The sequence below is a fragment of the Peromyscus leucopus genome, chromosome 7, assembly GCF_004664715.2.
Source record: "Peromyscus leucopus breed LL Stock chromosome 7, UCI_PerLeu_2.1, whole genome shotgun sequence".
Taxonomy (NCBI): domain Eukaryota; kingdom Metazoa; phylum Chordata; class Mammalia; order Rodentia; family Cricetidae; genus Peromyscus; species Peromyscus leucopus.
Genome location: NC_051069.1, coordinates 64,429,031 through 64,444,308, shown reverse-complemented (window position 1 = coordinate 64,444,308; position 15,278 = coordinate 64,429,031). Strand labels below are relative to the sequence as shown.

General features: G+C 38.2%; 1 protein-coding gene across 9 annotated transcripts in view; it reads right to left on the bottom strand.

Moving 5' to 3' along the window:
- Window positions 1–1,802, bottom strand: part of Gria4 (glutamate ionotropic receptor AMPA type subunit 4) — a 397,921-nt gene extending 396,119 nt beyond the window's left edge. For all 9 annotated transcript variants that reach the window (XM_037207784.1, XM_037207785.1, XM_037207786.1 and 6 more), the window contains exons 1-2: window positions 1,345–1,802; window positions 607–785 (exon numbers count right to left, since the gene is read on the bottom strand). In XM_037207784.1, the coding sequence (XP_037063679.1) occupies window positions 607–694 (88 nt within the window). In that variant the 5' untranslated portion in view covers window positions 695–785; window positions 1,345–1,802. The remainder of the gene's footprint in view (window positions 1–606; window positions 786–1,344) is intronic.
- Window positions 1,803–15,278: the final 13,476 nt, after the last annotated feature.

The following is a 15,278-nucleotide window of genomic DNA, read 5'->3' as shown; positions in this document are numbered from 1 at the left end:
CAGACCAGAGGAGAATGACAAGCACAACAGAGGATGGGAGGGTCGCTAGAGACAGAGCGGGTGTCCAAGAATACAGACGAGCAAAAGCATGAGTCAAAGCAAAATGAAACCAGCGAAGGTTCCTGGAAAAGGGTCTAACTTTTGAATCTGTCATCTACTAGCAAGACAAGGCAAGAGGTGTGGATAGAAAACGCTCTTTTCTCAGTCTCTGTAATTGTAAGAACGCTGCATCTTTCAGAATAGCAATAATTGAGTTTAAAAAACAAACAAAAATATAAAAAAAAATAAAATTCGACATTTCCTCTGGCTCTAGAGAAAAGCATTGAAAGAACTGAGCTATAAAATACAATCAAAGGCCACAGAGGTTTATTTATCTTGTATTTTCTCTTCCTCTCAACTTCTTCCAATTCTAATTTAACCTATTGGCGAACAAGATGGAAAAAGCGTCAGGGCTGGGCGTGCTAGCCTGTGTCTACTATTTGAACTTGCACCAAGACTGTCTGATGGTAAAGGGAAGGCGCCTCTGTAGGATTCTCTGAATTGCTTATCAGCAACTCACTTAACTCACTTCAGACACATGCATCCCTTCCCCAGTCGTCTACTCACCTATTTGGACGCTGCTTGGAAAGGCTCCCATGGCGAGTCCCCAAAATCCAGAAAACAACAAGACAATCTGCCTGCAAATAATCCTCATCTTCTTTGCTCCTCTCCCTGGTGCGCGCTCTCCTCTCTTTCTCTCACACTCTTGCTAAAGGCTCTTCAGAGTGGCATTGAAGACGATGGCGCTAAAATTTAAAAAAAAAAAAAAAAAAAAAAAAAAAAAAAAAAAAAAAGAAAGAAAGAAAGAAAAAGAAAAGAAAAGAAAAAAGAAAAAACCCACGAGAATTAAAAAGAGAGAGAGAGAGAGGTTTGGGCGGTTTGAGGTTATGATTGCTTCCCCTCAGCAATCCATCGCCAGCTGCCAGATGTTTCCCGCAGTCTCCATAGCCCTGGGGGAGGTTTTCTGTCCTGCTGATAATGTTCATGCAGAAGATGGTGGTGGCGGGTCTAGCTGCTGCTCTGCTCACAGGGATGAGACATGCGCTCTGTCTGTGGCTCACTTGCGCTCGCCTGCTCGTATCCACACCGACGCGGGCGCCACACGCGCTCCGCAGCTCGCACCCGGCCCCCGCCCCGGCCGCTGCATCCGCGAGCCCGGTGCCTCAGTACCGGGTACCGGAGTGCGCACTCCCGCCGCGGGCCCCTCTTCCCTTGCCCGCCTCCGTTACCCTCTCTCCTCTCCTCCTCCCCGCGCCCCTTTCCCATCGCCCCTCGAAGGCCTCATTCCCCACAGCCGGTGCTCACCAGAGCGCCCAGGTCTCCAGGGAGGCTCCCGAGGCAGTCCACAGACTGGAGTTCTCGCGTCTCCTCTCCTGTCTCTGATCCCCTTCTTCCTTTCTTCGCTGGTGTGCGGAGGGACCGGCTCTGGTGATCAGCACCCCTCTCCAACACCCCTCTTTTTTTTTTTCTTTTTATGCTTTCCAAAGCGCCTTTGGCTTCTTGGATGCGCTTGGCAGGAAACTAGCCCGGGGGGCCGGGTATGCCAGCCCGGATCCCCGGCTGGGGGGGGTTGGAGAGGAAGTTAGCACCTCCCCATGGTCTCAGTCCCCTGCCGCATCCTTGCAGGCTCGCGGGAGGACAAGCTGCCTCCCCTCTCCCAGCCCTTTCCTCTCAGCCTAGCCCAGCCTAGCCCTCTCTGCCATTGGGCTGCGCGCGCGAGTGCGCGCGCGCGCGGGGACTCTAGTCATTGCTGCAGCTGCAGCAAAGATTTCTCACCAGCAAACAGCCCGGGAATCTGCAAAGCCCTTGATGGGAATGAATGCGGTGAAGGTGCTCAGCGAGGGAAGGAGGGAAGAAGGGCACAGGGCAGCCCCTGGGGTGAAGAGGATGGGGTCCAGGAGGAAAGAATTGGAGGAGGTAAGGGCGGTGAAGGGAGTCAGAGAAGTTTACACGTGCTAGGAAAGGGAGGTGTGTGAATGTGTGTGTGTGTGTGTGTGTGTGTGTGTGTGTGTGTGTGTGTGAGAGAGAGAGAGAGAGAGAGAGAGAGAGAGAGAGAGAGAGAGAGAGAGAGAGAGAGAGAGAGAGAATTTAATGCAGAAAGCAGTCACCAGTTACCAGCAAGAAACAGGATGAAGACAGATGAAAACTGAGAGGCTTCTAATATGTTCTTTTAAAAGGCACTGGACAGAATTAGGAATTAACTTTGAGAAGGAAGTGTAAACTAAAAACGTGTTTAAAGGCTGCATTCCTTTCTGTTCAGTGATTCACTCAAAGGATGCTTTCCTGCAGGGTGTGTGTGTGTGTGTGTGTGTGTGTGTGTGTGTGTGTGTGTGTGTGTGTTCATATACATCTCTTTCCTGGGGGTTCAGAAAGCTCACCTTACACTTGTCACCTCCAAGAAGACTTATGCCCTTTGTAGATGATGTCAGCAGTTACTCTGAGTGTGTAGAAGAAAGTGAAAAGGAGTTGCCCAAGGGTTTTAGGAATATTGTCACTTTGTCCAAAGAGTCACCTTTAAAACTGTTATTTCATTGGGTGTCATCTCATGGGAAGAGGCTGGGACACCTCCGTGATTGCAGTGGCTGTAGACCCCATGGAGGATATCTCTGTAACGTACTGTCTGTGTTTCAATACCTCTCAATACAAAATAACATGCTTGAATGCTAAAAAACAATAAACTTTAATGGTGTTCCTTAAAGGCCAGAGGGGAAGCCCGGAGGTTCTAACTCTACACAAAGATCTATAGGCAACTGAGGAAAGATGGGAATGGGAGAAGTGGTTTTCCCGAGGGAAGAGCACACCAATTGGTTATCCAATGGCAAAAGGTCAGCTCTGAAAATATGCATACAAGTAACATTACATGGACTGAGAAGGTTATATTTAGAATGGACTGAGGTTATATTTAGAATGAATAATATATATTCATTTGATATGTATTACCACATGGACACACATATATATGCATTTGATAACAAGATATTGCCTCTCATCACATTTCTGATGCAATATTGCAGTAAGAACACTACCTGGTAACAACTTTCTTGACATATGTGTTACCTTTATCCCTTCAGACTACCTCCTCCCATTTTTCATTTCATTAAAAATGGACAGAATCTAGGCACATGTATTTATGGAGTTCAAAATGATATTATGATTCATTAATACAATCTGGGATAATAAATACTTAATTTATATATTCACCATCTTAGTATTTATCACTTTTTGTTTTGAAGACATTTGAAATTTGCTTTTGGTGTTCAGAATTGACATGGATGTAGCTAAAAGAGAACCTTGAATATTATTGGTGGGATATGAATCACTGTGGCCATTGTAGTAAACTGAATGTAGATTACTCAAGCAACTGAATTACCCAAGAAATTAAATTATCATATCATCCAGGAGCAAGGCTTCTGGATAGTCACATGGAGTGTAGACAGCTCTCCTACACATTTATTTCAAATTTCATCCTTTTCTATTACAAGTGACCAATGATCTGTTTTTATAGTTCATAGATGATGCTTTAAAACCTTTGTTAAAACTCCAGAATGTTCTGTTTCCTAAATTCTTAGTTTTGCTTTTAAAATCACATTTTTTTTGTTGTTGCTGTTGTTTTTCACCCATATTCCTGTTACATCTCAGTACAGATTGTTATGACAAAAACAACCAAATTGTGAGTAATTGGATTACACAAATCATACACTGTCATTTTGGTTTATGAGGCTTTAGTCTTGCACATCAAGAGGGATTTGAAATGTTTTCTCTTTTATCTTTTCTGTCTGTGTAAAAACTAAGGCTGCAAATAATAGCATTCTGTTTCTGTTATAAGAGGTAGTAAAATAAGCCACATAAAATTCAATTTGAATTTAAATTAAATTAAAATTTCAAAACATACTAGTTGGTTCAATTCATCTTCTACTTGAGTAACTGGGTCCCTGCTGATGGGTGGAGGTGATTATTGACTTTTATTCTCAGAATTGAAAAACTGGAGCTTCCACTAGTTTCCACAGCAGCACTGATGTGGATGGATGTAGGACAGGCTTTATTTTTTATACAGCTGTCACATCTGGACCGGTATTCCTGTAGATTCCATGGCTACATTCTTCTCACATAGTAATGTTTGCATTTCTATTTTTCAACTAATTAGCACATCCATTTTACTTTATGTGTCTAAATTCTCCTTCTGATAAGAATATACTATATACATATACTAGTTACATATAAGGTACCTAAATACTTATAACATAAAGGCAAACAAAAAATTCTCCATTGCTACTAGAGGACTTGTAATGTTTAAGAGTCCTTGCTAGGTCCAAGGATGTAGCTGAAACCTTACTTGTAACACTTGATCTATAGAATACTTTAGATAGCTTTATATTGATTATTAGGTTCTTGCTGTAAGGAACTGTGCTGTCTCTGTCAAAACATATGGGACCAATAAGTTTATGGTGTAACAAGGTATCAGGAAGCTTAAAAGAAAAGGAATCCACAGTGTTCAGAAAAAGTAGTGTGGCCTCCCACAGGCTTGTGGAGCAGTAAGGGTTTCCTGGCTTCAGATATAAGGCTTCCAATTTCCCGGATATGTTAGCATTGATATGTTTCCTGGATTTTCTGTTCTAACAAGATATATTTAAAATTTCCTCACAGTTATGACATGGAGTAGGCAATGTTTGCTATTAAAGTTTGCCCGCAAAAATGTGACCAAGGCTTGAAAAGAGAGAACCTGAACATGACAGTTGAGCAATCCATGATTTGGAGGTGGTTCAGTGTAAGTTCACAGAGCAAGAGAATTTGATTTTCTATTGATTTGCAAAGACTATCAGGTAGGGATAAGTCAGATGTTGAACATGAATGATCGTTAAGTCTTTCTCGACACTGATAATCCAAGTAATTTAAAGGAAAGTGCTGGAAGTGAGGCCAGAAAGGAAGGAATTGAGTTGTTTAAACTGTTTCTCAGCAGTTTTGTATGTGTCTGATAGATGAGGAAGTATGGAGAGGTTGCAAGCAACTAGTAAAGATAACACTTATGATTCGAACTAAAAGTATTTATGACCACGTGGTAAAGTTATATAATGAGACTAGGGGCATAGAAAATAAATTAGGAACTTTTGATGTAGTCCAGATGAGAATCTACTATTTGAGTAAAACTAATAACATTTAACATTTACTCTTTAACCCTAAACACTGTCGTTAGTTTTCTATACCTAAAGGTATACTACCCAAATTGCAAATTTTTGAGACAGAAATACATTTTTAGCCCATTTGATCACCACAAAACATAAAATAACCGATAAGCCCATTAATTAGAGGTTATCTGTGATGGCTGGTGTTAACTATCAGTTTGACACAGTCTAGTATCACCTGGGAGATGAGTCTCTGGGCATGCTTGTGGGAGATTATCTTCATTACATTATTTGATATGGAACAACTCATCTTAATAGTGGGCAGGACTCCATCCTGGGCAGGGTTTCTAGACTGTACAAATGAGAAAGGACATTGAGCAAAATATGAGCATTTCTCTCTCTGTTTCTGGATTTGTGGATACAACTTAACCAGATGTTTTAAGCCCCCGCTGCTTGACTTGCATGCTCAAGGACTATACTTAGAACTGTGACTCAAATAAACCCTTTGTCCCTTCAGTTGCTTTTGTTTGCTCTTTAGGTATAGTAACAGGAATATAAAATAAGAAAGTATTTTATTAGGATATGGCACATCTGTGGGTACGGTGGTATACAAGGTTATACAAGGACATATAAGGACAGAGAAGTGTATCTACGGCATGATCAGTTTTGGGCACTTGGAACCAGTGTTAAGTCTTTATTCTATTTTATAAATAAGAAATAAAAACAACCATATTTATTGTTGCTACAAGTTACTACAGAGTTATCTTAGTTACCTGCCCTGGTAATGTTATAATCATTTTTGCTAGAAATCTTTGTTTCTCCTTTTTTTGAGAAATATATGTGATAATATTATATAATATATTAATATATATATGCACATGCACACTCACATACACTGATTTACTCATAGTATTTGTGTATATGGCAAGTGATCTATGTATCTATCAGCTCATATGGATATAACATGGCTATAATTCTTTTTCTGTCGGCATGTGATTTAAGCTAAAAGTGTTCAAAATGACTTCTTACATCTCTATGTGAACTCCAGTACTGCAACACTCATTTCTGTCCCTCAGTCACCATTATTCCTATAATCCGGAAAATGCATTTTTTATGATATTAAGCAAAATATGATACTAAGCACCTTTTGGGGAGCAAAAAGTTTTTCAACTTCTGATCTATTATAGTTACTTAGCTATCCTCTTGGGAAACATTGACTTTCAGAGCTGTGTAGATGTACAGTACTGTTTATTATATCCCACTCTATTAAGTGGAAACTGCATTTTCTAGATGAATATCAACAATTTAATAAACTTACTTAAGCATTTATTAGCTAAATCATTTGTTGCCAGGGCCTGTTTTTGTTTTTGTTTTCAGTGTGCATATATTTTCTCCCACTGAGCTAACACTTCTTCACTTTCATCCTTTTTTTCTGCTGACACTCAAGCAGTAAGAGTTATACCATCCAACCTCCAAGTGCAGTGTTTTACCTTTTCATCTGCCCGGCAACTTTGCTTGAAATGAACATACTAATCTTGGCCCATAACAATTGCTTGATTAATCTTTTGTCATCTATCTCCTTTACATGCTCTCTCTGTGTTTGACATTGTGTGTGACTTCAAAGCTAATAAATTATCTTTCTTCCTGGGCCACAGAATCTTCATTATACCAAAAAATCCACTTTTCTGGTTTTACGGTTCTAATTCCTCTCCAGAGTCATTGTAACTGAAGTAGGTCATGGAAGAGAACCTGGCAGTCTTTTTCTCACTGACTCATTCATCCACTATGTATTTCATACTATTTTGTGTGAATCACCATATCATGAGAAAATGAAAAGTTTTATCAGGATATTTTTTCTAACACTGAAAGGATTTCAAACATAGGTACATGTGTAAAAATGAATGCACATAGCTATGTACAAGGAATCATTGCAAAAGCCTACTCCACTCTCTTTCAGTGTAGGAAGCTTGGTATATTTAACATGAATCCACTCCTACATCAGTGACAGTGTCTCATCATAGTACGTAATCCAGTATAGGGATGGCCATGCTAGTATTTGAACTTGATTCCAGAATCCTGCAGGATTTTCATTGGTTAAAGAATGGAGGACCATTTAGACAGGAAAAAGTGGGTTACGAATCGTGGTGGGAATCACAGTACTCAACAGAACTAAGTTTAAAGAAAACAAGAAGGAATATATAGGAGTGCTTGGAGGGAGGAAAGATAATATAAAAAATAAAGAAAATAATTTAAAATTTGCAACATAATTTAACAAGTAATAAATGAGGTACACATTTTGCTAATAATTATAAATAGTTAATAGTATTTTTCTAAGAAGCCACAGTAATTTTTTTCTTAATTCAGTTCATATTTAGATAGTTGGTAGGAACATGGTGAAATTATTAACTCCATCAAAGAGATATTCAATGCTGTTTAAATTCCATTTTAGTTTAGAAAATAAAATGGTGGTTATTATAACTGTCTTATTAATGCAAGTACTGTGATACAAGAACATAGTTTTTGAAACAATTCATCCATTTAGGAAGTGTTTCAGTTTCTTTTATATTGCTGTGATAAAACATAGCAAAAGAAGCTTAAGCTTCCAGGTCCCAGTCCATCACAGAGAGAAAGCCAGGAAGGGACATGAAGGAAGGCAGACTTGCTTACTGTTCCTCACTGTGTAATCTCTGACAGAGGAACCCACCTTACAGCCAAGAATATTGGTCATGTGGATTTTCTACTTGTTATCTAGCTTGCAGGACAGATAAGACTCGGCTAACTTTCTTAGAAAATGCTGGTCCACCTGACCAGGGAATGGTGTTACTCACAGTGGGCTGGGCCCTCCTACATCAATTAATAATCAAAAGAATCACCCACAGCCAAGCCCACGGGCCAATCTGATCTAGGGAATTCCTCCTTTGAGACTCCACGCTCCAATGACTCTAGCCTGAATCAGTTGAGATTTTTAAAGTTACTCCTTGTCAGGTTAACACACAAACACTTCACTTTAAACCATAACTTTTCATTCCTTCCCCAAGGCATGATCACAGGCCAAACTGAGACTCCACTCACAGAAAACTCTATGCTATGCCAAGAGTAAGAGTTAACCAAGACAGGCAGCAGGTCTGTTTTAGAAATGATGAAGTTAATGCTTCCAGAACTTAAGTAGCCAGCCAAACACACAAACAGTATAGCAGGCTGGGCTGGATATCAGTGACAGTTTGCACAGTTTACATGAGGGTCAGTGTTTAACTTCCGGAGAGCTTGCCTAGGCTACACGAGGCTCTGTATTTGATAACTAGCAGTGAAAAAGAAAAGGAGAAAGGCGGGAAAAGGACAGGAAATAGAAGAGATGAATAGAAGAAAATAAATATTGCTTAGATGCTATATTGCGTGATATATACATGGTCTCTCTGTCTCTCTCTGTCTCCCTCTCTTTCTGTCTCTGTCTCTGTCTCTGTCTCTGTCTCTCTCTCTCTCTCTCTCTGTGTGTGTGTGTGTGTGTGTGTGTGTGTGCATAAAGCCAAATACTTGCCTTGCACAAATCAAATTATATTTTTGTGTTTCCAATTTAAATAGGATAGTAAATGATCAAGAGGAGAAAATACGTATATTTGCATTTTTAAGGAACTTTACTAATGACAGACAATATTAGTGCTTATTTACTACAGTGTCAACAAAGGGGAATATTTGCTTTCTTGCCCAGGAGAAAATATAAAGAAAGGAAAATGAAAGTAGATACAGAAGTTGTCTGACCCATCTAACTTTTTCACAGTTCACGCGTTCATTTGTTCCCAAGAATTCATTGTGAATCTTATGTATCCTAGGTTGTTGGAGTCAGATCTTCTGAGTTTCCCTCCACTGTCCACTCTCCCTTCCATATTTAGTACCTTAAAAAATTGAATTGTATGTATTTAGTCACACTACACCTACTGTCTTCTCTTGAAAATATCCTTAGCTGTGACTGAATGTATTTAAAACAGCCAGTTTTAGCTAAAATAATGCCTCAGAGCAGTAATTGCTTCAGTCTCAAGATGGTTCTGCCTACAAAGCCTTCTGCCTTCCTGGCAGTCTCGTGTGATGTATATTTCCTATAGACACCCTTCATCCATTGCAGATAATAGACAAACCACTAATGAAACTGTTCAGTAACTGCTACCAACAGATACATAATTCAAGTAACTTAGTATTCAATATATTTCTTTTACTTTGGAAGAATATGAAAGCTAGTGCTACTAAGGAGACATGATTGCATGAATTACAGAATACATATAAAACTAGATGCATAGCAAAGAACTTGTTATTAGTAGTTATTTGAGGAAGTTGCAATTACAGGTGATTTTCCTTTTCATTTGCATAATTTTGTCCTAAGCAACAATGTTCAAATAAAGTTTGTTGTTCCAAGGGTATTGTCTTACTCATTGTTCTATTGCTGTGAAGAGACATTATGACCAAGGCAACTCTCACATAAGAAATGATTTAGAGGGTTATTTCATAATCACCATAGTGAGAAATGGACAGGCATGATGCTGGTTCAGTATCTGAGAGCTTTACATCCTGATCCACAGGAAGTCAGCAGCAGTCAGAAAGAGGGCAAGACTGGGGCCGGGCTTTTGACATCTCAAAGACTACTTCAAGTGACACACTTCCTCCAATAAGTCCACAACTCCTAATCCTCTAATCCTCAAAAAGTTCTACTCCCTGTTGACTAAGAACTGCCATATATGAGCCTATGGAGGCCATTCTTATTCAAACCATCACAGTTATGTGTGTTTTGAATGCTTTATGAAGGCTTTTAAATCATCACTGTAATTCATGAGTATATATTAAAAAACTAGTAAAATTTAATCTTACACACATGAGTAAGTTGACACCAATATTTTTGTAGGCATCATCTAGAGACAGAGAATGTATTGTTTAAATACTAAAATGATACATGAGCAATCTTTTAATACAGTTACAATAAGTGAAGATGAAATGTGACCATGGAAAACAAAAAAAATCACATATGAAAGGGGGAAGATTTTTCACAGCAAATTTAAAGGTTCATGCATTAATGGGAAAAGTGGGTAGCTACAGGAAATAAGATGTACAAAACCAAGCATGCCCAAGTACTTCTAGAAGCAAGCATTTAGGCATGCATATGGTTGATTTTGGTTGGAAGTGTAATTTAATTGGACCAGTAAAATCTCAGGGAAGATAGGCAGAGAAAGAGCACATCAGATGGGCAGAGAAATATGAGTATCAGGTAGGTGATAAACGTGCCTTGAAGATGGGTTCTATGCTTTCTACCTTCAAGTAGTATATTACATTTGTTTGTGGATAGTTTGTTGTTCTAGATTCACAGAGTGAGCTAGTCAAAGGTGTGGTAGAGCATGCGTGAAGTGTCAGCACTTTGGAAAAGGAGGGTGAAGTTTATGAATTTACCAACCAAATGGGGTACATTGGTGAGATCATGTCTGAAAAATACAAATAAAATAAAACTTCAAACACCATGGCAAACACAAAATATATACAGAGTAAAGTAGAAATTGAGTGGGGTACATTACAGGCAAATTTTACCATTGCATAGAAATGACATTGATATCTATTTTACTTTTGTTGCATCTTGTTAGCAAATAAAAATGTGTATCTAGAACAATATATAAGAACTGGTGCTTATAAATTACATATGGATAATTTTTAATATATTGAATAATTTGGACATACCATAGAGATATTAAAATCAAAGTTTGAAATATAAATACGACAACTTCATTTTATTTTGATAAATTAAAATATATTTATTATTTTATTTGAAAATTTTCATTGGCCTTGCAAGGTATTGCATTGGGTAAAGGCACCTGTCACCAAACATCAAGCTCTGAATTTGAAGCCCTGAAGTCATGTGGTGGAAATGGACTCCCCAAAGATAACCTCTGACATGGACACCCATGCACACTCATACACATCCACACATGCTCCATGATAGGGGTGTGTGTACATGCATACACATGCACAACCATGCACACTTAGGCACACTCATGCACACCCACATGTACTCCATGATAGAGGTATATGTATGCATGCATACACATGCAAACCCACACACATTCATGCATACAAAGAAAATAAATAGGAATAAAATGTTTAAAAAGGATATTATTTTAATAATCTTATTTTTATACTCTGTTAATAAGACTTAAACACAAACTTCATAACATGTGTTCTTTCTACTCATTAATATTTTCTGAAAGAGGAATGTAGTTAAATGTGTTTTATTATTTTTTAAATTTTCTTATTTTTTGAGATCGATTCTTGCTCTTGTTGAAGCGAGACTGGAATTCACTATGTGCCCAACTTAGCTTTAAACTCTGGCAATCTGCGAACCTCAGCCACCGCCAAGTGCTGAGATGACGTGCTTGAGCCAAGATGCCTGGAGTTGATAGTTTATACATATATAGCTTTAATTTGCTTCAGGGTTGGTTTTAATGGCCATTAAAGCAAAAGAATGCTCCAAAAGTTTCCTTGTGTTTATCCAGTCACCTTGATCCTTTGTTTAAATTGCTATTCAATCTTTCTTACATGGCTGTAAGAATTTCTTGTACCAATTCTAGGTTAAAATATGATTTTGAATATTATTTGCTTTCATTTTTGAAATGTGTGTCTCTGTTTCATATGAGACCCGTACTTCAGTGGTACAATGATAAACAATTCACAAGAACTAATTTTCAGAATGTTTTCTTTTTCTGTGACAGGAGTTGTTCTTTTTCAAAAATAAGTCTGTGGGTAACATATTCCCTACAAGAGGCTGGAAAAATAGGGGCAGCAGTTAAAAGAGAGTACTCCTTAGTGGGTGAGTTTAATTCTCTGCACCCAAGTTAGATGAATTGATGGTATGTAACTCCCACTTCAGAAGGAATATGATGCCTTCTTCTGGTCTGTGTGGGTATCGCAATCATGTGTACTGACTCCCCACAGAGATGTACGTACATACATACATACATAATATATACATACATACATAAAAATAAATCTTTTTTAAATGCCACATATAATTTAAAAGAACAGAACAATTGTATCTAAATGCCTGTACAAAATGCATAAACAATTAAATTATTTGGATGGAAGGTGGTGGTGCACTTGGAAGGCAGAGGCAGCAAATCTCTGAGTTTGAGGCCAACCTGGTCTACAGAGTGAGTTCCATGACAGCAAAGGCCACACAGAGAAACCCCGTCTTGAACTGCCCCCCAAAATATACATCATTTTATACTTACCTTACATTTTGGCATACTTAGAATATTGTACTTTAAAAACTTGCCAACTATTTTAAATAATTTGCCTTAGGTAAACAGCAATGTTTTGTCTTGAGCATAAAGTTTTCATAGCTTTCTTCCTATTTCAATATTTTTGGATCAATCTAGAATTAAAGTCTTGTTTGTTAAAAATTATTTTATCTCTATTACATATTTAGCACTCAGTTGATTCTCTTCAGTGACAAACTTTATCCATAGATATTGGTGACAAAAGTGTCACTTATTTATTTGAAAATATTTCACACCCTTCCAGAGCTGAGGTTATTAAATAATTTATCTTCCTCAGATGACATCTTTAAAATGTCATAACAGTTAGCATGCTTTTGGATTGGTTTTTCTTAAAGATTATGTTCATGTTTGTGTATGTGTGTATCTATGTGAGTATATTTCACATGTGTTCAGGTACTTGAATAGACCATAAGAGGCTAACACATCCCCTGGATCTTGAGTTACAGAAGACTGTGAGTTGTTGTTGTGTGTTTCCTGGAAAAGCAGGGAGCCTCCAAACTACTAAGCCATAAGCAGAGTTTTTCATGTTCAGTGTAAAAATAAAATGATCCTTGATTTACAGAGGTTACAAACATTCTTGGGGCATCATCCTCAGTATGTGAAGCTGGTGTGAAGGATATCAGCTGCAGAGGAATAGTGTGTCCCATGTAAGGGAAGCTAAAACTTAGGGATGACTATCTGAATCGGTATCAGTGAGAAGCCCAGCTGGACATTCCATTCTCCGGTTCTTTGTCTTCAGTGAGTTAGGCTGAATGTCAAGATCCATGGACATCAAATCTCACAGCCCCTCTGCTCCACTGGACAATGTATATGGCACAGTTGGGTGCGTAAGCAGACAGTCACATGCCAGGTCATTTTTGTTGTTGCCTTTAGTGCCATGTAAAGTAATGAATATTTATTTTATCCATTGTGTTCACAGAACATCTTTCTGACAGAAGCTAGAGAAAATCCCATGAATTCCACAGATGAATGGACAAAGATAGTCCAGAAGCTCCATTTTCCACCTGTCATCACAAGGACAGAAGGCAATGCTTTATGAGTAGTATTCAAAAATAATAATATTAATCTTTAAGACATTATGGTAAGGGAAGCAATATTTGTGTGCATGCAATACACAAACAAAGACATACTGTAAACAGCAATAACAACAGCAAAACAGAAAAATAATCAGGAATGCAATAGAGGTACCGAAAATTATTTCTCTGAATATTTATGTATAAATACATAACAGATGATCCAAAATCAATGCACCCTCCACAATACTCTGTTTTTATGTTGAAATTTAAAGGGTTAACTGATAATTTATGAGCTTAGAAGGAGAAAGAGTTATTACCACGACACCAGGTCAGATCTGTGTTAGATTTTTATGCCCGTGCTATCACAACTGGTATTAGGATAAAAACACTGTAATATAAAAATGATTTAAAGTAATTAATTAAATGGTAGGCTCCATGGTGTATGCCATTTTATCTTAGAATCTGACACCTTTACATGAACACGATGATCCATTTACTGAGCTGTTACTGTCCCACTGTGACCAGAGCTTAACCACTGGGGAGATAAATGCTTTTCAATTATTCAAGAATTGTCTGGAGACCCTATGAAGCAGAGAACAATTAAGAAATAGATGATAAATCTAAAGCATAGAATCAAATGATGGGCATCAGGGATGAAACTGACAGTTGTCCGTAAAGCTGAGGATTAAAATCCTCTTCATTTTATCCCAGCCTGTTTATTTATTTTCACTTGAAATGAAGTCTGCTAACTCCCTGAGACACTTTGAAGTCACCAACTCCTGCTGGTAAATCTTTACCATTCTATTGATTTCTTCACACACACACACACACACACACACACACACACACACACACGCTGTAAATATCAATTTAAATATCTAAATTCTTCTAGAAGAAGACTCTGTCAATGCCCAAACAATGATGGACTCACACAGCTGGCTTAGCAGCCTGGATGGTGAAGTGCTGACAGTTTGAGTTGAAGCAGAAAGGAGTGGTCCGCACAATATACGCCATGAAGGTGTGCCTCTCACTTTTTATATGATTTTCAGTGCTTTCTTATGTTTGTTTGTTTACACTTATTGTGGTCACTAAAGTTAAAATAGTCTGAGGTCAGAATTTCAGGATTTTATAGATTTTTTTTTCCTTAGTGTTGGCATTGTTACTCTCTAGAGCATGAGAAGAATCCTGCAGAGAAGGACCTAGGGATGGGAGAACTCCTCGAGGCCACCCAGAGTAGCTGACTGGTGCTCCTGCCCCTTGTTCTTTATTCAACTGCATTTCAGAATTATAGATTGCTTTCCTTTTCTTTCTTTTATTGAAAATAGATGTTTTCCATACAACATATTTTGATCATAGTTTGCTTTCCCCAATTCCTCTGAGATTCCTTTCATGTTCCATCCCATAGGATTTCATGTCCTTTCTGTCCTGTGTTAGAAAGCAAATAGACATCGACAGAATAATAATAAAATAAAAGTAATAAGACAAAAAGAACAAACAAACCAGACTATGACAAAGAAACAACAGAAGAACGGGAGCCAGAAAAAAGCACAAGATGTACGTGTAGACAGAGAGACATGCGTGTTCTTACACACAGGATCCCATAAAAATCACAAAGTCTGAAACCATAATATATACACAAGGGACCTTTAAGGTTAAAAAAAAAAAAGCCCTGTCAAAAATCTCAGGAGACAAAGAACCTATAAAGATGATATTGAGTTGGTTTTGTGCTGGCCATCTACTGCTTGGTGTGGGGCCTACCCTTAAAACTGGTTTCTATCTGCAGTGAGACTTCACTGAAG